Source organism: Narcine bancroftii, chromosome 3 (genome assembly GCF_036971445.1).
Source record: "Narcine bancroftii isolate sNarBan1 chromosome 3, sNarBan1.hap1, whole genome shotgun sequence".
NCBI classification, from domain to species: domain Eukaryota; kingdom Metazoa; phylum Chordata; class Chondrichthyes; order Torpediniformes; family Narcinidae; genus Narcine; species Narcine bancroftii.
This window is the reverse complement of record NC_091471.1, coordinates 78,119,817-78,147,565: the sequence shown is the minus strand read 5'-3', so window position 1 is coordinate 78,147,565 and position 27,749 is coordinate 78,119,817. Positions and strand designations below refer to the sequence as shown.

Genomic DNA, 27,749 nt, shown 5'->3' with positions numbered 1-27,749 from the left:
TCAGGTCCAGTGATCATAATGCCATCAGCTTCAATGTCATTATGGAAAGAGATAAGTCAGGGCCAAGGGTTGAGGTTTTTGATTGGGGAAAAGCTAGATTTGAGGAGATGCGAAAGGACTTACAGGGTGTGCATTGGGACAATTTGTTTTATAGGCAGGATGTAGTAGAGAGATGGAAGTCTTTTAAAGTTCAGATTTTGAGAGTGCAAAAGCTTTATGTTCCTGTTAGCTTAAAAGGAGGGGCAAAAGGTTTGAGAGAGCCGTGGTTTTCAAGGAATATTGGAAACTTGGTTCGAAGAAAAAGGGAGGTGTACATTAGGTATAAGAAGCATGGAATTAAGGAGATGTTTGAAAAATACATTGAATGTAAGAGGAATCTTAAGAGAGGAATTAGGAAAGCTGAAAGAAGGTTCGAGGAGACTATAGCAAGCAGGGTGAAAATTAATCCAAAAGGGTTCTACAAATATGTTAATGGTAAAAGGAAAGCGAGAGATAAAATTGGTCCCTTAGAGAATCAGAGCGGAAAACTGTGTGTGGAGCCTAGAGAAATGGGGGAGATATTGAACAGTTTCTTTTCTTCGGTATTCACCAAGGAGAAGGATATTGGGATATGTGAGATAAAAAAAGCAAATTGGGTAAATATGGAGAATATACTGATTATGAAAGATGTAGTGTTAGGGCTTTTGAGGAATATAAAGGTGGATAAGTCTCCGGGACCAGACGGGATCTTCCCCAGGACATTGAGAGAAGTAAAGGAGGAAATAGCAGAGGCTCTGACGGTAATTTTCCAAATGTCATTAGAGATGGGGATAGTGCCGGAGGATTGGCATATTGCGCATGTCGTTCCGTTATTTAAAAAGGGTTCAAGGAGGAAGCCTGGCAATTATCGGCCTGTAAGTTTGACGTCTGTGGTAGGTAAATTAATGGAGAAAGTTCTTAGAGATAGTACTTATAAACATCTGGATAGACAGGGTCTGATCAGGAGCACTCAACACGGATTTGTGGGCGGAAGGTCCTGTTTGACCAATCTGATTGAATTTTTTGAAGAGGTGACTAGGAATGTGGATGAAGGTAGCGCGGTGGATGTTGTCTATATGGACTTCAGTAAGGCCTTCGATAAGGTACCACATGGAAGGTTAGTTAGGAAGGTGCAGTCTTTAGGCATAAATTTTGAGATAGTCAAATGGATTGAACATTGGCTGAAAGGGAGAGGCCAGAGAGTGGTAGTGGAAAATTGTCTGTCAGGTTGGAGGCCGGTGACCAGTGGTGTGCCTCAGGGATCTGTATTGGGCCCATTGTTGTTCGTTGTATACATTAATGATCTAGATGATGGGGTGGTGAATTGGATTAGTAAATATGCAGACGATACTAAGATAGGTGGAATAGTGGATAATGAAGAAGGTTTTGAAGGATTGCAGAGGGATTTGGGCTGCTTAGAAAAGAGGGCTGAAAAATGGCAGATGGAATTTAATGCTGATAAGTGTGAAGTGCTTCATTTTGGGTAAGAAGAATCAGAACAGGACATACGTAATAAATGGGAGACCATTGATGAATACAGAAGAGCAGAAGGATTTAGGAGTAACGGTACATCATTCCCTGAAGGTAGAAACTCATGTGAATAGGGTGGTGAAGAAGGCTTTTAGTATGCTGGCCTTTATCAATCATTGCATGGAATATAGGAGTTGGGAGGTGATGTTGAGATTGTATAAGGCGTTGGTGCGGCCTAATTTAGAGTTCTGTGTGCAGTTCTGGTTGCCTAATTATAGGAAGGATATAAGCAGAGTGGAGAGAGTGCAGAGAAGATTTACCAGAATGTTACCTGGGTTTAAGCATCTAGAGTACAGGGAGAGATTGGGCAGATTAGGTTTTTATTCTTTGGAGCGTAGAATGTTGAGAGGGGATTTGATAGAGGTATTTAAGATTATGAAAGGGATAGACAGAGTGGATGTGGATAGACTATTTCCGTTAAGAGTAGGAGAGATTGAAACAAGAGGACATAAGTTAAGAATTAAGGGGCAAAGGTTTAGAGGTAACATGAGGGGGAACTTCTTTACTCAGAGAGTGGTAGCGGTGTGGAATGAGCTTCCGGGGGAAATAGTAGCGGCAAAGTCAATTTTATTATTTAAGAAAAAGCTGGACAGGTATATGGATGAGAAGAAGGTGGAGGGTTATGGTCATTGTGCAGGTAGGTAGGACTAGAGAGGAGTGTTTGGTTCGGTGCGGACTAGAAGGGCCTAATGGCCTGTTTCCGTGCTGTAATTGTTATATGTTATATATATGTAATATCACAAGAAGCATTCCAAAAGGCAATCAGGCATATCTCCAGGTCCTGATAGCTTTCCATTGAGTTTTATAAATTATTCTCCAAACAACTTGTTCCACAATTATGTTTACTATTGAACAAGTCATTTCAAGAAGGAAAGTTACCTCCTCCATTTTATGAGGCTTTCATTTCAGTGATCCTAAAAAAAAGAAAAGGCTCCAGAGGATTGTGCATCCTATAGACCCATCTCCTTACTTAATGTTGACATGAAGATCTTGGCTCATAGACTTGAGAATATTTTGCCTGGAATAATAAATATAGATCAAACTGGATTTATTAAAAATAGATATTCTTATTATAATATTCACAGACTGTTGAATATCATATACTCTCTTTCCACTCATTCTAATGAATGCATTCTATCTTTGGATACTTAAAAAAACATTTGATAGGGTAGAATGGGAATATCTGTTTGCCACCTTAGCTGGATTCAATTTTAGCCCAATTTTTATACAATGGATAAAACTTTTATATGCATGCCCAATAACTTCAATTCATACTAATTCCCAACAACCAAAGTTTTATAAAATTATATCATGGTACTAGATAGGGTTGTCCTCTAAGCCCCCTGATTTTTGATTTAGTAGTGGAATCATTAGCTGCTGCTATTCGCGCAAATGAAGATTTTAAAAGGTTATTTAAAGGGACAATTGAAAATAGGCCAACTTTATATGCAGATGACCTTTTACTTATTGTGTCCAGCCCAAAGACTTCTATTCCAAAGATATTGTTGTTACACAGTTTAGTAAGTTTGCCATTATAAACTTAATTTACATAAAAGTGAGTTGTTAACATTAAAGGACTCTCTTGCTTTATACTTTTAATTTCTGCTTCAAAATTGTGAAAGAACAATTTAGATATCATGATAACTAAGAACATTAAAAAGCTCTACAGGAAATTTTACAGCTATATTATATAAACTAAAATGCAGATGGTCACCACTTTCTTTGGCTATGATCAGTCATATTAATTCAAAGCGAATATCTAAACAACATTTTAATATTTATTTCAGTCATTACCAATATTTATTCCTATTTTTTTTGATACATTGGAATAATTTATTATGTCATATATAAAGAAACTGATTAAATAAAATACATCTTCAGAATTGTCCTTACCCAATTTTAGATTTTATTATTGGGCAATAAATAAGAAATAACTTATTATTATTGAAATTTGGTAAAATAGACAATCGCCTGAAATGGGTTGAAATCAAGTTGAAATCTTTTATAAACACTTCTATGTGGATGGTTTTAGGCTCATGCTTACCTTTTTCAATTTAAATATTAACAAAGAATTTAATAATGAGGCAGGGACTAAGAATTTGGGTCAATTCAGGAATTTTTTTTGATTCTTGGGATTTTGTTCACTTGTCTGATTCTGTCTAATCATCTTTTTCAGCCCTCCATTTTAGATGCAGGCTAAAGGGTAGAATTGGCTAAGGATTGAAAGCTTTAAAGATTTTTAATTCAACAAAATTTTGCATCTTAACAACAAATGATGGTGGAATTTAATTTTCCAAATAGGCACTTTTTTTTTAGGTATTACCAAATTAGGCATTTTATTAGATCTAAACTTTCACAGTTTCCATGTCTTCCTGATCTGAATTTTATAGATGAAGTTTTTGAACTACATTTTGTACATAAATGTATGATATTTGCTTTATATTATAAAATATTGAATATAAAGACAGTTCCGTAATTAAGATCAAAATAGAATGGGAGAACAAACTTAATTTATCCTTCTCAGAGGAAGATTGGTCCATAATCTTTGGCCTTATCAATAATTCTTCTCTATGTATTAGACACAGTTTAATTCAATTTAAAGTGGTACATAGAGTACACTTTTTGTAAAATTAAACTGTCTTAAATTTATGATGAAATCAATCCATTCTGTGATGCCTCTTTGATATACGTTTTGGTCATTTCCCAAATTAGGAAAATTTTGGACAGATATTTTTAAAACAGTTTTGGATATTTTTAGGATCAATCTTGAACCTTGTCAGTTAATAGCAATATTTAGTTTCACAAGTATGAGAATATAAATTTAATCACAAATCAAAGACAAGTATTTCCTTTGTAAACAAGAAATTGGAACAATATTACATGCAATTTGGACATGTACAAAAATGAAAACTTTTTGGGATGATTTAAACTGAATATTAAATACAATTACAAAAATTAAGATACCATTGATTAAATGGAAGGATCTTCCATTAACATTAATAGGTCAAGTAAAATGAATATTTTTCCTCGTATTCAATTTTTATTCCAGTCAATACCATGTTTACTTTCAAAGATTTTTTTCAGGATTTGAATAAGTTGGTGAGGAAATTTTCATGGAGGGGAAAATTAGCTCAAGTAGTTTTACAGAAATTGACATGGAAATATGCATTAAGTGGACTTCAGTTACCTCACTTTTAAAATTACTGTGAAGCTGCACAGTTGAAGTTTATTAGTAGAATGATGGATATTAATCAGTCTCCTAGTTGGGCTAAGGTGGAGTTAGCATGTATTTCTGAATTTGATGTTCATCAGTTTATATACGTGGAATTTGAATTTATTGCAGGGATATGATTTGGCAGTATTAAAACATTTTTAAAGATATGGGTTAAAAGAAATGAGATCATAGGAACAAAGGGTAAATATCAATTCAAACTCCATTATATCAAAATTAGCTTATTCCTTTTTCAATGTTTAATAGGTATTTAAAGATGTGGTATTTTCAGGGTACAAAAGTGATTCAGGATTGTTTTGAAGAAGGAGAGTTTCTTTTAATCAATTGAGGGAGAAATTTGATATACCGGTAAATTCTTTATTTGTGTCTTATTAACTCAGAACTTTGATAATGGATAATTATGGTAAAGTTTACCTAAGTTAATGAAATTTGAATTTTTGATTTCCTTTATACCTAAGAGAGGTTTTATTTCATAAATGTATCGATTGTCGCAGGAAACTATGGAAAAAACGAATTTGGAGAAATCTAGAAAAAAATGGGAAAGTGATTTAACTTATGTTATACCTCAAGAGGATTGGGAGGTTATGTATCATGAAGGGGTAAATAAATTGACTAATGTCAGATATGGTTTGGTTAATTATAATTTTTTTTATCAGTTATATTTGAATCCTGAGAAATTGAAAAAATACGGATTTAGTAATTCGGATTCTTGTTTTAGATGTGAGTTAAGTACTGCAACTTTTTTGCTTGCAGTTTGATTTTGTGATAGGGTTAAACCATTTTGGGAAAAAGTCATGTTGGTTTTGGAGAAATTATTTAAAATTAAATTACCATTAGATCCAGAGATTTTTTTGTTGCGTTTTATGGTTTCGTTGTCTGGCTTGGGGTTGGAAAAGTTTCAAATAGCATTTGTTTGTCTGGCAATATCTGTGGCATGAAAATGTGTAGCAATTACTTGGAAAGACAATGTAGAGATTAATATAGTATATTGGTATAATGAATTGAGATATTGTATATATATATATATATATATATATATATATATGGAGAAAATAACAATTTACATGATAATTACTCTTTTTTGTTAAAATGTGGTCATCTTATTTAGAATATATGGGTTTGGAAATATCTTAAAATGCTGTATATATTTTATGGGTTTTTTTTGGCCCCCCTTGAGGGTTGGCTAAGAGGGGGAGGGAGGGGGGGTTATTATATTCTATAAAAATCTTTTTTCTTCTGTTTTTATTGATTTTACATTGTTTTTGATTTATAAATAAAGTTTTTAAGAAATGAAGATACCCAAAAAAATCCAGAAATCTTCCTGTTAAACAACATAAAAGACAAAGAATTAGGCCTAAAATTAGATAAGGCTCAAAAAAGATTTACTATGATTGCGCTTACAGCAGCAAAGATGTGCATAATGATAACTTGGAAAACGGAGACAACCTTAAAAATACAACAATAGTACATAGAAATGAACAAGTTTATTCCATTAGAAAAAAATACCTACAATCTAAAAGACAAATGTACTTTATTTAACAAATGTGGGAACCATACATAGAGTGTATTAGAAACTGCCGATTTCAGACTTCCATCTCTTAAAGTTATAAGCTACAAGTACGAAAATACTTAAGTGTGGAATTTTGGATAACAGGATTTCTCTTTTTGTGTTCTTTTATTGTTTATTTATTTTTCTTCTTTCTTTTCTTCTTGCTTTATGTTATAGAGAGTGGGGAGGGTGGGGGAAGTGGAAAATTTCACTGTATATATTTTAATTATGAATGTTTGTATATATTGTTATTGATATGGTTCACAATGAAGAATTAAATTAAAAATCAAAGACAATCATAGCATTTTCTACTTGCTGGCCAGAAGTGAAGTCCTGTTAAAATGCAAAGATGAGTTTCCACCTACACTTTACACTTATCAGCATTAAACTCCATCTGCCATCTTTCAGCCCACTCTTGTAAGCAGTCCAAATCCTTCTGCAATCTCTGAAAACCTTCTTCATTATCCACAATTCCACCTATATTAGTATAATCTGCATATCTACTAATCCAAATTACTACCCCATCATCCAGATCATTAATGTATATGACAAACAGCAAAGGATCCAATACAGATCACTGAGGCACAACGCTTGTCACCGGCCTCCAGCCTGACATGACTCCCTTCCTATTGAATCCATTTCACTATCTCAAAATTAATACCTAACGATTGAACCTTCCTAATTAACCTTCTATGCGGAACCTTATCAAAGGTCTTTCTGAAGTCCACATAGACAATATCCACTGCTCTACCTTCATCAACATTCCTAGTCATCTCTTCAAAAAATTCAGCAAGATTGGACAAACATTGCCTTCCATGCACAAATCCATGTTGAGTGTCCCTGATCAGACCCTGTCTCTCCAGATACTTATATATACTATCTCTAAGAATGCTTTCCATTAATTTACCTATCACAGACATCAAACTTACAGGCCTATAATTGCTAGGCTTGCTCCTCAAACCCTTTTTATACAAAGAAACCACATTAGGAATATGCCAATCCTTCGGCACTATGCCCCTCTCTAATGACATTTGAAAAATCACTGTCAGAGCCTCTGCTATTTCCTCACTTACTTCTCTCAAGGTCCTGGGGAAAATCCTGTTGGGACCAGGAGACTTATCCATCCTATATTCTTCAAAATCTCCAGTACTTCCTCTTTCTTAATCACTATAGTTTCCATAATTACCCTCTTTGCTTCCTTTACCCCGCACATTTCAATATCATTCTCTTTTGTGAATACAGAAGAAAATAAATTGTTCAAGATCTCCACCATCTCTTTTGGCTCCACACTCTGATTCTCTAAGGAACCAATTTTTTCCCTCACTCTCCTTTTGCTATTAAGATATTTGTAGAAACCTTTTGGATTTATTTTCACCCTGCCTGTTATTGCCACTTTGTACTTTCTTTTAGCTTTTCTAATTTCTTTCTTATGATTCTTTTTTACCTTCAATTGTCCTAATCCACTCCTCATAAATCCATTTGCATCTTCTCAAATCTAGCATTTCCTCACTTGAAAATCTCAATCATAGGCCATGACCTATCCCTTTCCATAATTACATTGAAGCTAATGGCACTATGATCTCTGGACCCGAAGTGCTGCCCAACACATACATCTGTCACCTGACCTATTTCATTCCCCAACCGTAGATCCAACATTTATTCATGGATGGTGTCACTAATAAAGCAAATGATTATTGCATGTGCCTAGATTTCCAATGTAAGATGGAGATTAGTCACCTTTTTGAGTGGCTTACTCAATTATTTCAATGAACAACTAAATTAATCTTGCACCCTCTCCTATTAGTTTCACATGGGTAGAAACCCTTCAAAATCCATCGTTTTCTGAGATTTGGTGGCATGATTTTCAATTCTTGGACCAATAATTTGGAAGCTTCCAATATTGAACAACAAAGAATCAATAAAATTGGTGTGGGACAGGAGGCAGAAAGGCCAGATTAGGTAAAAACTTGAGATTTTCATCTCTATGCACTTTAAACAAATCAAACAAGTTCCTTACTTATTGTAGAGCGTGTCAAAAGAATCAAAGGCTTGTTGATCCAAACCAAGGCTTTTATTAACTAGAAGACTGGAGCATATCACATGTAGGTTGACCAGTCCACACTTATCAAATAAATCAAATAAATATTGTGAAGAAATGTTTTAAGAGGCTGGTCATGGCCAGAACTCACACATACCTAAGATCAGATCTGGACCCACTGCAATTCACCTATCGTCATAATCGCTCCACAGCAGATGCAATATCGCTGGCTCTCCACTCAGTTCTGGATCACCTCAGAAACAACAATTGATGCATACGGCTACTCTTCCTAGACTATAGCTCAGCCTTCAATACCATTATTCCCTCAGTGTTACAAAGAAGCTACAAACTCTAGCCCTCTCTTTTTCCTCCCACCCCAAACTGGATCCTTGACTTTCTGATTGGAAGGCCACATTCACTATGAATTGGAAAGAATGTCTCCTCTTCATTGATCATCAACACCAGTGCACCTCAAGCACTGCTCTACTCATATACACCCATTACTGTGTGGTCAGGCACAATTCCAATGCCATCTACAAGTTTGCCGATGACACCACAGTTGTCGGCAGAACCACAAACAGTAATGTGGAAGCGAACAGGAGGGAAATGGATCAGCTTGTTGAATGATGCAACGACAACAACCTTGCGCTCAACATCAGCAAAACCAAGGAGATGATTATAGACTTCAGGAGGAAGTCAGGGGAACCTGGCCCCATCCTCATTGAGAGTTCAGTAGTGGAGAGGGTCAAGAACTTCAAATTCCTGGGTGTGAACATCTCCGAGGATCTGTCCTAGAGCCTCCATGCTGATGCAATCACAAAGAAGGCTCACTAGTGGTTATATTTTATGAGGTGTTTGAGGAGATTTAGTATGTAACCAAAGGCTCTTGAAAACCTCTATTGATGTACTGTGGAGAGCATTCTGGCTGGTGGCATCATAGTCTGTTATGGAGGCGCCAACTCTGGGACAAGAATAAATTCCAGGCACCAGACTTCACTCCATCGAGAAAATCTACATGAGGTGGTGACTTAAAAAAACAGCCTCTATCTTCAAAGATCCCCACACTACCCAGACCATGCCCTCTTCACTGTGCTACCATCAAGGAAAAGGTAAAGAAGCCTAAAGATGAGCACTCAGCAACAGAAGGAGAGCTTCTTCCCCAGTACCATTAGATTCCTGAATGAACTAAAGACCCTGCCTTACTTTTCATGCACAATTTTTCTTCTTATTTTTTTTTATATATAGTGATGTTGTAAGATGGTTATAATATGAACGTTTACTTTCTGATGCTGCTGAAAACACAGAATTTCATGACTTCTTCATGACAATAAATCCTGATTCTGAAGTTGCAGATGATATGTAGGTAGGTGGAGGAGCAGGTAGTGTTGAGGAAACAGGGGGGCTACAGAAGGACTTTGACAGATTAGGGGAATAGGCAGAGAAGTGGCAAATGAAATTTTTTTTTTTTTTCTTTGGCTTGGCTTCGCGGACGAAGATTTATGGAGGGGGTAAAAAAGTCCACGTCAGCTGCAGGCTCGTTTGTGGCTGACCAGTCCGATGCGGGACAGGCAAACACGGTTGCTGGGGAAAATTGGTTGGTTGGGGTTGGGTTTTTCCTCCTTTGCCTTTTGTCAGTGAGGTGGGCTCTGCGGTCTTCTTCAAAGGAGGCTGCTGCCCGCCAAACTGTGAGGCGCCAAGATGCACGGTTTGAGGCGTTATACAATGTTGGAAAGTGTAGGGTCATGCACTTTGATAGAAAAAAATAAACAGGCCGACTATTTTATAAATAGGGAAAAAATTGAAAATGGCAAGATGCAAAGGAACCTGGGGAGGTCCTCGTGCAGGATACCCTGAAGATAAACTTGCTTATTGAGTTGGTGGTGAAGGAAGGAAATGTAATGCTGGCATTCATTTTAAGAGGAATAGATACAAGAGCAGGGATGTGATGTTTTATAAGGCATGGGTGAGAATTCATGGAGTATTGTGAGGAGTTTTGGGCTCCTCATTTAAGAAAAGATGTGCTGACTTTAGTGAGGATTCAGAATAGGTTCTCGGGGATAATTCCAGGAATGAAAGGATTATCATATAATGATTGCCTGACTGCTTTTGGCCTGTATTTGTTTGAATTTTGGAGAATGGGTGAGGGGGGTGGGGTTATCTCATTGAAACATTTTGAATGTTGAAAAGCATGGAGAGAGAGGATGTAGAAATGTTATTTCCCATGGTAGGAAAGTATAGATCAAGAGGGCACAACTTCAGGATAGAAAAGCGTCCACTTAGAACAAAAATGTGGAGGAACTTCAATAGCCAGAGGATCTGTGGAATTTTTTTTTTACCTCATGCACTTGTGGAGGCCAGGTCACTGAGTATGTTTAAGGGAGAGATTGACAGGTACTCAATTAGTCAGGGCATCAAATATTATGGGAAGATAGGTAAACAGTGGATGGGAAATTGGATCAGCCCATGATTGTATGACAGGACAGACTTGATGGATTGAATTGATTATTTCTGCTGCTATGACTTATGGCCTAAGATTTTTGACAATTGTATAGAGTCATGGTTACATTATAAATACAGTAGAACCCCTGGTATCTGGAACCTCTGTGGATTTGTAGATGCTGGATTTTTCCTGGTTGTTCAAGACTTACTCTAACAATGTCTAATTCCATCAGGAATAAACAGTTTATGAGAAAAAATATTATACTATACTTACACTGAACAAACTTTATTTGCATGAATATATAAACCTTAAAGAATTTTACTTTATTTTCAATCGCATTCTTTGAAAACATTTAACCATCGCAGGTTCCTCCTCCTCCACAGAGCAATCAAAAAAATTAACAATAACATTACAGATAAAACCTCTGACCTGGGAGATTCTTACTAAGTAGGGATAAGGAGACACTCTACGAGAGTCACCCTAACAGCAAGTGGCATCAACCAGCTCTTCATCCTGGGTGAAGCCATTGCTGTTTCACAGAACTTTATTCAAACAGCTACTATGAGCAAAACATGACCAAGGCACTCCATTAGCTGAATATTTGTTCCTGTCTTCACCAGAGATTTATGTGGTACTGCAGAGAAAATGTACATGTAATTCACCTATTAATTTATTATTTATTTAAATTAAAAAAAAATATTTTCCTAGATTTTTTTTTTGCCAGTTGCTTGAAGCTGCTGGTTGCTTGAATTCTGGATACCAAGGGTTTTAGTGTATTACTTTTTTATAAAAAAAAAGCACTTTTTTTTTAAAGGAATTAGTTTAAATACTCCTGCCATCCACATTCCAGGCTCTTAAGTTACTAATCCAGAAATCATTCTACTCAAGCCATTTTTCTAAAATCAGGAAGGAATGAGAATGGATTAGTCTTTAATGAGTCGCTAGTGCATTTCATCATTAATGATGTCACATCTACATCATAAATAAATTAATTAAAAAACTATTCAGTGCAGCATTGTCAAAATTGATACATTATATACCCTTGATAAATTCCAATTTAATCACATTTAATACTAATTATTAATAGTGGAAATAATATTGTGAAACTCATGCAGTTGATACCTGTTTTAGACATACTGCATGGTAACAGGTCTTTCAAGCCCATGAACCTCAGCTTTAAGTAATTAATTTATCCCAATTTTTACTCACATAAGACGAATTTGAGTTAAGCTATTAATAGAATCAATGCGAATAATTACAATGTATTTCCATCCTTTCAGATCATCCATCTTACTAAAATATGTTTTGCAAACAACTTTTAGCCACATATACTGTTAAGGTTAATAAAAATAATTATGACATTTTTCATTTATTTTGTAATTACATAACTAAACTATTTCTTAGAAAAATATTTGTCTAAAGTTGACCGCACAAATTTTGATTTTTTAAAATACAATTTCCTATAGATAGTGATCACTTTTTCTGAATTTCTGCCCACTTCCATGCTTCTTTCCATGTTAGGATTAATGTTTGATAAAAATTCTTGGCAGCTTCAACAAGTTCAAATCTATCTTCAAGTTCTTTTATAGCAATTTCTTTAGCCGTATTTTCAGCTGTTTCACTCTCCTTGTCTTCATCTTCAAATGCATGTTGCTTATCAAGTTGAAGAAGATCATTTTTGCTTCATTCTTCTACCTGGTAATCAAGCAATTCTCACACATTTTCTGTACCCACGTCGAAACCTATGTTACTTCCAATAGAGTTATCTCTTCAATTATTTTGTCCATGGGACTGAAGACAAGAAAATCCTTTGCACAATGGGGGCAAATGATATTTTCAAACTGCTCGCATATTGCCGGAAGTAACTGCTTGCCACATATTTAATATTTTCAAGGGTCTGCTTGAAGTGCTTGTGTAAAAGTCCTTTGAAGATGATATGCTTTGAATGATCAAGAGTTGCTTGGTCCATCAGTTGCAATAATGATGTATTTGGTGGTAGAAACATAAATTTAATATCTTCATTTGTATCTCCCAATGAAGTAGCATGTCCTGGAACATTATCTAACAGCAAGTGTGCTTTAGAACTAAAGTATTCTTGCAATATTTTTCAACTGTTGGGCTAAAATGCAAAACAAACCTGTTTTCTAAATTATTTGGTTATCCATGCTTTTTTATTAGCATGCCATTGAACTGGTAGAGTTTCACTGCAAGTCCTTTTTAAAGCACAACAATTTAGTGTAGGGTACACAGCATAGCCTTACGTTTTAAGTCCCATTCTACTTTGCTTCCTAATTCAACAATGTCGATCTTTTGAAACTTTATATCCTGGTTGAGATTTTTAACTAAAAATGTTTCTGATGTTATCTTTTTGCACAATAGGCCTGTTTCATCAACGTTAAATATCTGCCTATCTTCAACAAGTTGTTGAAAAATTTTTGGAAATTTTGCAGCATTTTTATTAGTGCTAGAAGCTTCCCCTGTAATTCTCACCTTGTGCAGTCCTGTTCAATATTTAAAACGGTCAAACCAACCTAAACTTGCAGCAGAGTGTTTCATATCCCCTTGAAATGTATTTTCTTTAAGCATTGAAAAGATGTTTAAAGCTTTGGTTTGAATGATTTTTTTTGTAAAAAGGTATTTACTTTTGGATGAAGTAGCCATTGAATTTCATTCATTAATGGACTTGCGTTGTGTGCAAATGGCAGAGCTATTATAACTGCCCACCCACTCACCCTATCACACAAATTTTGCCCCATCTGGGAAAAGTTTGCTTTTCGCATTGGACTCATGAACCAACTCAGAACTGGAGTGTAAAACAAGACATTTTCAATCCTAAGGAGCTGCCTACGTGACAGAGTATATTAAATTACGCAGCACAATATGATACAAGAAGATGGAGGTTGTTTGGCATGTTTTCAGTTCTCCACTTTTGCTGGTTGGGTCATCCTTCAATTTAAATCCATCAGAAGGGTAAAGTCACAAGACAACATTTTTCAACTTGTGAAAATAGATATATAAATCATTTCACTGCCAGCAACTATTAATGTTAGAAATTCTAACTATTATTTGAAATCAATCCATCTTCTGAGAAAAGTGCTCTTTTCATGTCAGAACTCATTTTCCAACAAGACCAATTATGGGAAATGTTTAATGAAAAAGATTAAGCAGTCTGGGGCTTGGTTTTGTTTCTGAAAATTAAGGCTGTTATTTTTCCCTAAATTGGTCATTCTGGTGACTTTAACAATATTTCTGGGTGAATTTAGTTACTTTTGAAACCATATAGAATTGTAATGGTTTGTTGCATACCTCTGACTGCAGGCGCGATGGTGTTTACTACTTGGAAAGTAGAACTTATATTCGAACAGGCACCAATAGTATAATACAAGCCTCCACACTTGTAAGAGTATAGTGGCCCACATGTCTGAAATAAAGAATGTGAAATAAAAAACATACTTTAAAATGTTTGTAAAACATTCATCATCTCCTTCCTCTCCCCTTCCCTTCTCTTCATTTCACTTTCTCACCAATAAGTAATTGTGATCTTCCCAAAGAATGAACATGGTCAGCAACCATGTTTAAAGCCTAGAGATATAAAAACCAAAAGTGAATCCAACAACATACATTTAGACTTTAGGACCATAGGAACAAAAATAGGCTATTCAGCTCATCGAGTCTGCCTTGTCATTCAATCATGAGCTGATCCATTCTCATACACACCCCCCAAGAGGTGCAATGCTGCCGGAGCTCACCGGAGCACTGCTCTGGCCCCTCATGGGGTGGCTCCGGCACCTCCTTGTCACCGCTTTTGGTGAGCTCCAGCACTTAAAAATTTAGCACTGCACCCCTGTACAGTCCCATTCCCCAGTCTACTCCCCATAAATTTTAATGCCCTGGATAATCAAGAATTCATCAATCTCCACCTTAAATACACCCAATGACTTGACCTCCACAACCATCTGTGACAATAAACTCCACAGATTCTCCACCCTCTGGCTAAAGGAATTTCTCCACATCTCTGTTATAAGTGGACACCCTACAATTCTGAAGTTGTGTCCTCTTGTGGTAAACTCTCCCACCATGGGGAACAACCTTTCTACATCTACTCTGACCACGTCTTTCAATGTTTGAAATGTTTCAATGAAATCCCTCCTCATTCTCCTAAATTCTAATGAGTACAGGCCAAGAGCCATCAAACATTCCTCATATGATAATCCTTTCATTCCTGGAATCATCCATGTGAACCTCCTCTGAACCCTGTCTAACATTAACACATCCTTTTATAAATGAGCCCAAAATTGCTCACAAGAATCTGAGGTCTCGCTAGTGCTTTATAAAGCCTCAAGATCACATCCCAGCTCACATTACCACATGAGATGAATGCCATTTAGAAAACATACTATATAATTTTGTATAAATGGACCTACAAAACCAGTTAGTCAGATTTGGGGATGTCATTACCTGAGTTGCACAAGAATTCACACTTCATCTAAAGTATGTTTTTTTAAAAAAATCCTTGTGTATATATAGTGACAGTTTTAAGCATTGATGAATATGAAAATTAATGCAAGGGAATTCTGAAATTGCGTTGCTCCCTGAAAGGGCTTTGTTGTTGACAGTTTAATTTTGGAGCTGGTTAGTGTGCTGTTAAAGCTGAAAATAATTTCTACCAAAACCATTATATAGATTTAGACTTAAAAATTAAACTGGCCATACAAATTTGAAATGGATTTAAGAATTCAAAATTATTGTAAATTGATTTGCATATGAATGTCAGATATTTATCTTTGATACAGAAATAAATTTTCAGTTTTGGGAGTTTTTGTAGGTCAATTCAATTTTAGTGACTTCAATGTGCCACCAGACTCAGATCAATTTGGTAGAATTCTTGATATGTACATTACCATTACGTTCTGTTTTAAGGGAGGGGTACAAGCTGATCAGATATATACAAAACAGCAAAGGAACCTTTACTGCTCAGAGAACCACAAAAATTGCAGATGCTCGAATCATGTGCAACCAATGAGCTACTGGAGGAACTCATTGGGTCAGGCAGCAGCCGCAGGTAATTAAAAATAAAAATTTAGACATACAGCATGGTAAAAGGCCATTTTGCCCCATGAGTCTGAAATTTTCACCAATTAACCTACACCCCTGGTATGTTTCAAACAGTGAGAGGTAACTGGAGCCACTGGAGAAAACTCATGCAGACCTGGGGAGAATGTACAAACTCCTTACAGACAGTGCAGGATTTGAACCCAGATTGCTGGCGCTGTAAAGGAGTTGTGCTAACTGCTATGCCAACTGTGCCATCCAATGAAATGATCACCTAATGCTTAAGCAAGTCTAAAGTAGGAAGAGGTGATATAAAGTACATCAAATGGGGAACAAAAGAAAAGGAAGAGGGAGATGAAGCTCGGAAGCAGCAAAGAATTAATAGGATGTAGGGCAGAGGGTGGAGAGACAAATTGAGGGAGAGACCCATGGGAGAGTGGAATGTTAGAGTCAAAAATGAGAATGGAAGAATAAATGGAACCAGTGCAACCAGACAGAGGTTGGGGGGGGGGGGTGGGGGGGTTATTTAAAATTGGTTAAGATTTACATTCATGCAATAGGGTTTAAAGCTATCCAGGAACAATGTGATCTGTTGTTCAAGTTTATCGTTTGGCTTCACCCTGCAAATGGCATGAGCCAGAGGATGGGCATTCATTCATCATTCCTCTAATCCCTTCTTCTTCTTGCCAATAAATGCCTACTCACACAAGGAAGAATGGTGAAGAGAATTGAAATGGTTGGCTACTGGAAGTTCCACTGTGAATCCACAGGTGCAGGTGTTCAGCAAAGCAGTCATCCAATCTGTGTTTGTAGAGGAGGCCATACTGAATGCAATAGATTAGGTTGAATAATGTGCAATATAAAGCTCTGCCTCACCTGGATGGTCTGTTTGTGCCCCTGAATGGAGGGGAATGGGGTGGGGGGGGTGTGGTGGGTCAAATTAGGGTTAAGTTTTGCAACTCTGTGATTGCAGTGGGAAATGCCAAGGGGGATGGAAGGGTTGGTGGAGAGGGAAAATCAGAGAGATTGATTCCCGCAAAAAAGCAGATAGGGTTGGAGAGGAAAGATGTGGCAGCTGGGAGGGATTCTACTGAAGTTGACTGAGGTACAGAAGGTGTTGGTTGTGGAGGCTGGTGGGGTGAGGACCAAATGGACTCAGTCCTTCCTCCACCTGGGGAAGAGGTGGGGTAAGAGTGAAACCACTGGAAATGGAGGTATGGGTGTGGGCTTTATCAATGACAGTTGGGGAAACTCACGTGTATTTATGAAAGAGGACTTTCGGAGGACGGAATTCAGAAGGCCTCATCTTGTGAACAGATGCAGTGGAGGCAGAGAAATCGGAAAAAAAGAGGACAGGGTGTGAAGAGGCACTTGTTAGTGACATTGTGTAACCATTGTGTTCATCATTGGTAGAAGCAACCAAGTGAACTTCTGGACTTGTTGCAAACATTCTTCACTCTTCTCAATAATATTTACTGAATATGGATCCATCACTTTCATTAGCTGCCTCTAGCCTGTTAAAGTATAACAATACAGTACAGGACCTTCAGCCCAGGATGTTGTGACAACCTATTCAATAAACTAAACTTTCCCTACTTCACACCAATATCCATTTAATTTTCTAGCATCCATGTGACTGGGTCAGACACTTTTAAATGTCCCTATTATTCCAGATTCCACCACCACCTCTATCAAAATGAAAACAAATACCCCTGACATCTTCTCTAAACTTTCCTCCACTTATTTTGTATCGATGTCCTCTGATATTTGCTACTCTCACCCTGAGAAAAAGGCACTGGCTGTCTACCCTATCTACGCCTCTTATAATCTTGTAGACATCTCATCCTTCTTCGCTCCAAAGAGAAAAGCCCTAGCTTTGTTAACCTTGCCTCATAAGATGCTCTCCAATCTAGGCAGCATCCTGGTAAATCTGAGGTAAAAAACAGGATTCTGTTGACACCGTGGTTAAATTGAAAAACACACAACTGGTGGAAAAACTTAGCAGGTCAAACAGTGCCTTTATGTAGCAAATATAAAGATACACTGGTTATGTGTATCTTTACCTTTGCTACATAAAGGCACTGTTTGACCTGCTGAGTTTCTCCAGCATTTGTGCATTTTTTCCATCCTGGTAAATCTCCTCTACCCCCTCTCCTTAGCTTCCATATCCTTCCTGTATTGAGGAGACCAATATTGCAAAGTCAGTTTATTTACACTTCTTTATTTATTTACATGTATACATATCTTCTTGAGGATAGTTTTATTGCACTACCAACAAGTGGAAATTTTGCCTTACCTGCAGCAAAAAGGATCACAGGGTTGTATGTGAAGTCATGTCTTTACTTGGACCACAACTTTGAACATAATAGTCAAATATGGCCTAACCAGAGTTTAATGGAACAGAAATATTACCTTATAATTTTTGAAATGAATGCAGTGCACCTGTGGTTTCATTTGCAGAGCTTCTTTCATGTAACAATATATAGAATCACTTCACAGGAAACAACATGATGAATCACATAAATATTAGGACATATGGTCAAGTATTTTCTTACAGCATTGTTTTAAGGAGTAAAGTAGGGAAAATAAGGTAAAGAGATTATTAAAGAGATTTCTACAGCAAAGGATGTAATCAGAATCCAAAATTAGATAAGATTTTATTACAAATATATGGAGGTTTAAGGATATGCAAGGAAAAAAATCCAACCTTAGAATCTGATTTTTGACCAATCTGTTCATCTTTATGCATCCAATAATTTAAAGTCTCATAGGAATCTTACCAGAAAGCCTTGCTTAAGATTTGTAGCCAATGACATTCCTAGTGTCATGTTTTCCTTTACTTCAGTGATGTTAGGAATTGTTATGAATTCTGTAAAATGAAATATGCATAAAATTACAATTGAGTTTTACTAATCTTGACAGTAGTTTTGGTTTGTTACAGAATGATGAGTTAGGAGAAGTCACTATCAAATCAAAATTAAGACTGACATCTACAAAAGCTACATGATATGCCCCATTAGCTCAAGATCCAATCCCTCATCTTCTCCCGAAGGGACATCATCGTGGTAGAGCCAAGTCTTATCTCCTGCCACTAACATGAGCAAAGCAACATGAAAAAAATCTTTCACGTTGTCACTTGCAGAAAGGATGGGAGCAAGAAACAGGTGTCAAATCCTGGAATGCCCCCCCCCCCCCACAGAAAGAGCCACAAAACCTAAAGGCTAACTATCAAATCATCTGCAGGTCTGAAGTCTTTTGTCACTGGATTAATGAAGCTAATCATGGAAATTCCACCAATTCCAAATATAACTACATTTTGTTGAAGTGAATGCAGTATAGTGGAACAAGAAAGAGAAAGTTGGGTGTTTGATAGGATTGTTGAACTTCCTACTATATTGCAGTGGAATTTTGGTGTTTGAAGAGGTGTCACCAACCATTAGTCAACTCTTGCCTCAGGGTTTTCTTCTTTATGGTAGGGGTAATTGTTCTCCTTAAGCCCAGTATTATCTCAAGGCACCTTGTCATCTGACTGTGTACCTGTAGGCTTCAAAAACTCAAATAATCTGCAACCCCTTCCTTTTTCTTTTGCCTTTCCAGTATTCACAGTATATAGGATTGTTAAAAAAAGGTGGAAGGAAAAAGGCCTTTATTGGGCATTGAACAAAGTGAAGATAAAGGTTCCATTATTGACACATAATACAGTGCAACTCGATTATCCAAAATCGGATTCTCCAAAATCTTCATTTATCCAAAATTTTTTCAGAGTCTAACTGACTGCGGACCTCAGTCTCCCAAAAGTGGCAGCAGCAGACCTTGGGCTCCCGGTGGCAGTGGGGACCTCAAGTTCCCAGGCAGGAGTGGGGCTCTGTGACTCCCGGCATGAGTGGGGAAGTGTTGGTGATCAGCCGTGACTAGCATTTTTTTTGGTGAGAATTAAACATTATTCTAATGCTTAAAAAGCCTTACCTTGTTGTTTGTTGTTGTTTTAACATTGTTAGAAGTGATATGCTGTTGCTACAGGGCTGTTTTGAAAAAAATGACCAGTTCTCCGAAAAAAAATATTTATCCGAAATGGGCCCTGTCCTGGCACTTTTGAATAATTGGAGTTGTACTGTACTACATTTATAATGTAACATACATGAATTTTTTAAACTTTGTCTACCACAAGAAAGACAAAGAGTCACCAAATATCCAGCACCCCTCTTAGGGATGAAGCCCCAGCAAGGAACAAACTCAGGACCCCTGGTTTACAAGACCAGTGCTCTAACCACTGAGTAATCAGAGCCTCTCTTTGCACTTAGGCAAAAGTTGAGAAATAATACTGTAACTTTATTAACCATTGGTTAACCCACATTTAGAATAATTTGTGCAGTGCTATTTGCTGTACTACAGGAAGAATGTAGAAGCTTTGGAGTGGCTGCTGGCGAGTTCATTCAGTGTTGCCTAGAGTGCAGAGCATTAATTATAAAGATAACTTGAACAAACTTGGGTTATTTATACGGGAGAATTAGAAATCTGATAGAATGTTATCAAATTATGAGAGGCTTAAATATGATAGGCCGAGTCTTTTTTCCCTGTGGAAATGTAAATAGAGGGCACAGCTAGGAGGTGATGGGGGAAGGCTTAAATGATATTTGCAAGGTAAAAGTCTTTTTTTTTACATACAGTGTCCACAAAGAGCTTTCAGGTGAGGTGATGGAAGCAGAAACAATAACAACTTTTCAGACAGGCACATGAAAAGGCAGGGGATGGAAGGATACTGACCATGTTCAGGCAGATGGGATTGGATTGACTTGGTATTGTACAGACATAATGGGCAAAAGTTCTGTTCCAGTGCTGGAAGTTTTATATTCTGCTGGACAGAAGGCAAAACTGCTTAATTGGCAGTGAGATTTCAGTTGGGATTTTCAACATTAGAGTGTACCAGTGATTTTAATTTCATTCAAGAGAGGAGCCCACTGTTGTTTCACATCCCTTTCCCAGGCTTAGGTACTGGCATAAATTAACCAGTTAACTCACCCATTTTCCATTTTGTGGGTGCACGCATTGTGCAGTTTGTAAGACAATGCAATCGTGTGATCAAAGTAAATGAACTTTTCATTCTTGCTTTATAATTTTTATGTGAGAATATATATTTTAATTTTACCAGCCAGGTTAAGTTTCACACATTCTGGATTGTTGGTCTTGAACGTAGGGCATTTGTAGACATCACCAGTTCTGTTTTTGGGCTGTCCTTCCCAAGGAGAACCAATCAAAAGCCTAAGTGCAAGGAGAAATAAAAGGTCATGATGATGTGACACGGCAATAACGTTAATGGTAGAATCAAAGACTTATTCAACCCTGGGGTTTCAAATTGCAGAGGAAAACAACTCTTCCAGCTGAGGTAAAACACAGTCTAGTGGAGCAACTCATCGGATTGTCAATGCTTTGAGCTGGATTCCTTTATCAACAATTTTCTTTCTCCCACTGATCGTGCTCAACCTCCTCCAGGTGATTGTGTTTTGCTCCCAATTCCATCACCTGCAGTCTCCCGTGTATCTCCAACTGTCCCAGCTGTGATGGCTCTCAGCAAATGACCATTTTTCAGCAAAGTTCTCACCCACCAGAGAACTTACAAATCTTTTTCACTTTGTTCAATGGTTGCACACCACATGATGTAGAACAGGCTTTCTCAATGGGGCTATATGGACACCCCCCCACCCCCCCCCCCACCCACACTCACCTCCTGGGGTTATAGCTAATTTGGTGGTTAAGGGAAACACAGCTTCTACCATGATCTTATGTGCTAAAAAAATCAATGGTTGTTCTGCCATTGGAACAGGTGACAAAAAAATGCTTTTGGTGATCTTGCTCATTTTGACTGGCAATGAGGATGTTATCTAAGTACATGTATGCAAATTCTAAATCCCTGCCCAAAGCATTCATAAGGCACTGGAACGTTTGAGTGGTGTTCTTCAAATCAAGTGGCATCCTGAGGAATTCAAAAAGCTCGAAAGGAGTAATAATTGCCATTTTAGGAATGTCATCTGGATGGATTAGGATTTGATGATATCCCTTGATGAAGTCGACCTTGGAAAAGACACAGCAATTGTGCATGCGGGCAGTGAAATCCTGTATGTGTGGAATAGGGTATCTGTCAGGTGTAGTTATATCATTGAGCCTGTGGTAGTCACTGCAGGGTCTCCATCCACCATCGTTCTTGGTAAAAATGCCATTCTCAGTGCCTGTTGGTACATTCTTCCTTTTTATTTGAACCGCAGTTACAGGTGGTTTTGCAGGGCAGAGGAGATGTCTCTGCCGAGAACACAGACTGTATGTGGGCAGACTCTTGCCTTGGTAGAGTCTGTCAGCCTCCTAGGTCATGTCATGAGAATGGCTGAAATCCATGTTTGCTATTGGTATGGAGATGTGAGCCAGGTGCTTCGCCAGGAATAAGGTCTCAAAAAGAAAGCATTGAATTGCTAGCGCGAGCATTTCATTCATTAAATCGGACAGATTCCTGACACCTAGCCCCTTCATATTCAAAAGCCACATGCCTTATTCATGCCTGGTTAATTCCAGGGTGTCCAGGAGGAAGTGGCGGAACCTGATGTATTTATTTTATGCAAGGGGGTGTCCAATAAATTCAATGAATTTAGCTGCTGTAGCGGCGTCCAGTACCCCAACAAACTTCCAAAACTTTGTATCTTCAACTGTTATTCCAGAAAAGCAGAGCTAGGTCTTAATCTGTTTCAGCCACACTCGAGGCTGGTGGGCCCAGAAAAGGGGCAAGTGAATGCCTACTGCATTAACTGCAGCTGTGGGAACTGCTGCTGCTGTGTCCATGTTGACTGTGGATTCAAGCTTTGGCTGATTCTTGTAGTCAGGGTCCCCAATTGTAGCAACTACTCCAGTAGAGCTACTAAATGAATACACAGACACAGTATTAGCAAAGACATTTTATTTGAATTTGCCTCCTCTTTTAAATCCCTCCCGACCCGGACAACCAGAACTGGAAGTGACATCACCCTGTGCCTGCCGCTCACCTGCAGGGCATGTGTCTTAAAGTAAGATGACGGGAGTCGTGCACCATCTTGAAGATGAGTACCTGACTCTCCAATGTGCTGCAACCCAGCTGCAGTGCCATGCATGGCCCCCTGGCCAGGTGAGTGAGTGGTGACCAGGCCCATGGCACCGCGCGGCCGCTCGGCAAGCCACACAGGCGATTGTTCAGCTCCCTGCGCCATGTGGCCACTTGACCTGCTACAAATAGGCATGAATGGCTAATATGTAATAATTACTATTACAGATGAACAAAGTAAATATAGTATGTATACGATTAGAAATCCAAATTTCCAGTGTCCTGCAAAAGACAAATTTTAGTAATAGCTCTATTTAAGTAACCAGTCTTGGTTTTAATCTGCACTTGCAGAATGAAAATTTTGTCTGAAATTGTATCCTTAATTTTCCACAGCAATCTTGGTGATGAAATGTCCATGATAATTACAATAGTTCCACATGCAAAATTTTATTTCACTTTAGACCATTTTTGTCATTCTTATAACAAGGAAAGATATTCTTTAATCCATCTTTTCCAAAATAAATCTGCAAATAAAATTGCACTTGTTTCGATCTTGCATAATTATCTTGTGACATTATTGTCTTTTCCAAACTTCCTCCTACTCTCAGTACATCATTTACAAGAATACGATTTAGCTTGTAAACATGACTGATCTTGCAACATTCAGATTCTTCTTCAATTTTGATATCTTGTTATCAAACACCTTTTTCTGACAAAAACGAATAATCTCCAATTCAGCTTTCACCAACTTATCAACTGTTAGGTAACAGCTCTTTTGAGATTTCAGATTCTCTTTCTTGATATGATTTAAAGGCCCAAGTTTTTAATGTAAGAATCCATGCTACTGCCTTTTTCAAATTAAAAAGTGATAGCAAATTAATTGAATGATCAGATCATTTTTATTAGATATTTGAATCATATTTACATTATTGTTTTGGATTTCTGGATTCTCCATTGAAATTTCTTTTAACTCTTCTGGATTTTCAGGCCAATCTTCTTGAGATTGTGAAATAAATTGAGGACTGACCACCCAAGTGTTAGCTCCTTTCAGAAAAGATTGAACTTTTGATCCTTGTGAAGCCATGCCAGCTAGATTATCCACTATTTTAACATATCTCCATTGATTAGCAGGCAAAATCTTTTTTATTTCATTAACTCTGTTAGTCAAAAAGGTACGAAACCTTGTGGTCTGTTATTAACATATTTAAGTACTGATGTACTATTAGTCCAAAACATAGGGTCTACTAACTCCTTCTGTAATTCTCTTCTTAGCACAGTGCCCATTTTGCTCACCAAAGTAGCAGTAGTCAATTTCATTCGAGGTCTGGTGTCTGGCTTTAATGGAGCCACTCTGGCTTTTCCCATTACAAGTCCACAATGTACTCATTCTTGGTTATTTCATAGTACTAAATAACTGACAGTTCCAAAACCACCTTTGCTTGTGTCAGCAAAGTGGTGTAACTGAGCAAATGTGGCAATTCCAAAATCTGTAGGTTTAAAGCATCTGTTGACTTCAAATCTTTAAACATTTTTTAAGACTCTCAAAGGATCGTATATTGAACTTACGATTAAAAGAATACTTCTTGTTAATGGCCGTTGTTTCAAGACAATTTTGAATTTGAAAACATCAGATTGAACGCACTATTGAAACCCTCAAATTTTTTCGACAGGTAGAGTGTCACAATCTGAATCAAGGTGTTTTATCTCCTTTGCTCTTTCTACCTCAGGAATAACTGCCAACACATCTCAACTGTTGTGAATCCATTTCATAAGGAAGAAACCTCCTTTATTACAGATCTCCTTTATCTCTTGATAAAGATCTATTGCTTCTTTTACTGAAAAAAACTGAAGTGAGACAATCATCAACATGGAAATGATTTCTGATGATGCTTATAGTTTGAGAACTAAATTGCTCTTTATTATTTTCAGCACATTTCCTGAGCAAACTTTGCACAACTCAGTGATGAAGTTGCTCCAAATAGATGAACTGTCATTCTGTATTCGATCATGTCTTTACTGTAATCGCCATTATGCCACCATAACAATTGTAAAAAAATCACCATCTTCTGATGGTACTTTCACTTGAAACATCACTTCAATATCTGCAGCAATTATAATAGGCTCTTTACAAAATCGTATCCGAACATCTATTAAAGTGTTGGTTAAGTCTGGACCTTGTAGAAGTTGAGAATTCATTGAAACTCCTTGAAATAGTGCTCCACAATCAAATACTATATGAAGTTTCTTCTTTTGTGGATGTATAACTCTCTGATAAGGTAAATACCTTTTGTTTTTAAAACCATCTTTATGTTTCAAGATATCTCCTGATACCTTTTTCTACGTAACCCTTGGCTATCATGTCCAACATGACATTTGTCAAATGAAAGAAAAAAATTCTCTTGAATTTTCTCTTAAAATTCAGCATTCTCTGTTCTGTAATTATTTTATTATCTGGCATACAAATTTCACTTTTCTTCAAAGTTAATGTTATAAAGCAACGACCATCAACATATTTAACAGAAAACTAAATCCAGAAACTACTTGTCCTCCTTTGAAGGTTCTTGAATATCACAATTTTAAACTGTTGTTCCCATAGATCATTCCCACAGAACTGAAATTCTGTTGACATTCACGTTCAATGTTTCCTAATCACTATTAATTTTTCCCTTTAATGGTGCATTAAGTGTCCATTCAAGCAATGTTCTCACAGCATAAGGACTGTCATTTTGACTCTTTATTACTTCTAGAGGTTCGAGAGCTTTTGGTATATCTAATCCAATTAACATCTCAATCTTACCATCAATCTCAGGTAAGCAAACATCATTTAGATGAGCCCATTGTTTGATATCATCCTGATATGGAATATTCTCCTTATTCACAAGCATAGACTTCTGAGTATATACACTTGGAAGATCGCAAAATTCATTGCTATTCAATCCAGCAATCTCTAAACCTGAAACTATATAAATTTCAATGTTCCTTTCATCATTCATTGTCTTCAATAAGATCTGTAATCTTTTTCCATGAAGATTAAGTTTATTCATTGATTCAACAGTACGAAATAATACAGTACTTCCTGGATCAAGAGATGCATAGGTTTTCAGTATGAAGCTCCCCTCTTTAGCTTTAACCTGCACGAGAACTATTGAGAGGGTTTTGTCACCAGCCGCAGTAAGACTGTTTGTCTGAACAAAAGGTGAAGCACCTTCTCTCATTGTCTCGATAGTCTTGGATTCAGATTGTTTGACTTCTTTTTCAACTTTACTTCGTTGAGTATGCAGTAATGTGAGATGTTTTAAACTGCAGATATCACTACTGAGTCACTTATAACAAGTTTTGCTGATGTGTCCTTTACGCAAGCAGCCATAACATAATCTATTCTTCTTTAAAAAATTAATTTCTTGTCATGCAAATTTTTCTCGAATCGTGAAAATCTTTCTAAAGCATGCTTATCTTTGCTTTCCTGAACAGACTGATCCTCCTTTTCCTTTGTTTCCTTGTTCCTGTGCTTGTATCGACACAGCAGTAACAAAGGTACTTCCCTTTGGTTTCTGTTGAGAAAATGACTTAGACTTCTTTACATCTTTAGGAATGATTGAAGTATCCTTAATATTTCCAAATATGGTACAGTGTTAACATGCACATGCCATTCCAAAAATTGTACAACATCCTCAAAAGTGGCATCCCTTCCAGAAAGAATCTTAAGCTTTGCAACCTTGGTTCTCCATAAATCCTTTAGCTTGTAAGGTAATTTCTTTGGAATAATTGACAAATTAGCAAGCAAATTCAGCACTTGCAATTATACACTACTTCCCATTGTGTAACAATATCCTCTCAGAAAGCGTGCATGTGTTTGTAAACTTTTGTGTCCTCAGATTTTATTGCTGACCAAGAAAGAATCCACAAAATAATGTGGGAGCAATTTGCTTTTTCTTTGCCACAACTTTCAAATTCACCCATGACACATTTCTTAATTTAAGATTTATACAAGCTATATAATTCTAATAGATCTATTACTATTACAGAATAGAGGCATTTTCAAAGTCTTTGCAACTATTTAGAAAATGGGTGGGTCTGTGCAAATTTGTCCTAATAGTGTAATATAGAGCTGGTGGATAAATTACCCTTGCTAAAACTCTCTGCAATGGGATCCCAGTCTTCTTGATTGAAAGACCACAGTCTGTTCAGTTTGGCAGGAAAACTTCAGAGATGTGTATTTGGCCTGCTACTGTTAATGCAGCTAACTCACAATTGTGCCATGTTCAGCTCCAAGAGAATCATCACATTTGCGTATGACACAATAATGAGTTGGCTTACAGAGAGGAGATTGAAAGGCTTGTAAAGTGGTGTAAGAGCAACAGCTGAGGCTCAATATGGACAAGACAAAGGAGATGATTGTGGACTACAGGAGAACGAAGGACTACTGCCCACTACATATCAATGGGTCCATCATAGAGAGAGACAGTAGGGGACACAAAATTGTCTTGGTCCCCATTTAAAAGATGACCGATCGTGGACCCACAACACCTCCTCAGTAGTCAAGAAGACACTGCACTGCCTACACTTTGTAGTGTAGTTTGAAGAGGACAAGGCTACTTCTAAAAACTTCTACATTCTAAAAATGTTCAACTGGAGCCCAATAGAAAGTCTTCTGGCTGGTTGCATCATAGTGTAGTATGGTAACTGCAAAGCATCAGATCAAAGATCTTGATTGAGGGTGATTAAAACTGTGAGAAGTTTACTGGGGTCAACCTTCCCTCTATCGATGATATCTACAGAGCGCAGTGCTAAGAGAGGGCTCAGAAAATCATTGAGGATGATCCAGCCCAT

The 27,749-nt window shown here is 37.2% G+C and overlaps 1 protein-coding gene across 1 annotated transcript in view; it reads right to left on the bottom strand.

Annotated features, from left to right (window-relative positions):
• Nucleotides 1-27,749, bottom strand: part of itga1 (integrin, alpha 1) — a 285,994-nt gene that overhangs the window by 223,051 nt on the left and 35,194 nt on the right. Inside the window, exons 3-5 of the mRNA XM_069924322.1 lie at nucleotides 21,006-21,118; nucleotides 18,640-18,728; nucleotides 14,114-14,228 (exon numbers count right to left, since the gene is read on the bottom strand). Coding sequence (XP_069780423.1) covers nucleotides 14,114-14,228; nucleotides 18,640-18,728; nucleotides 21,006-21,118 — 317 coding nt within the window. The remainder of the gene's footprint in view (nucleotides 1-14,113; nucleotides 14,229-18,639; nucleotides 18,729-21,005; nucleotides 21,119-27,749) is intronic.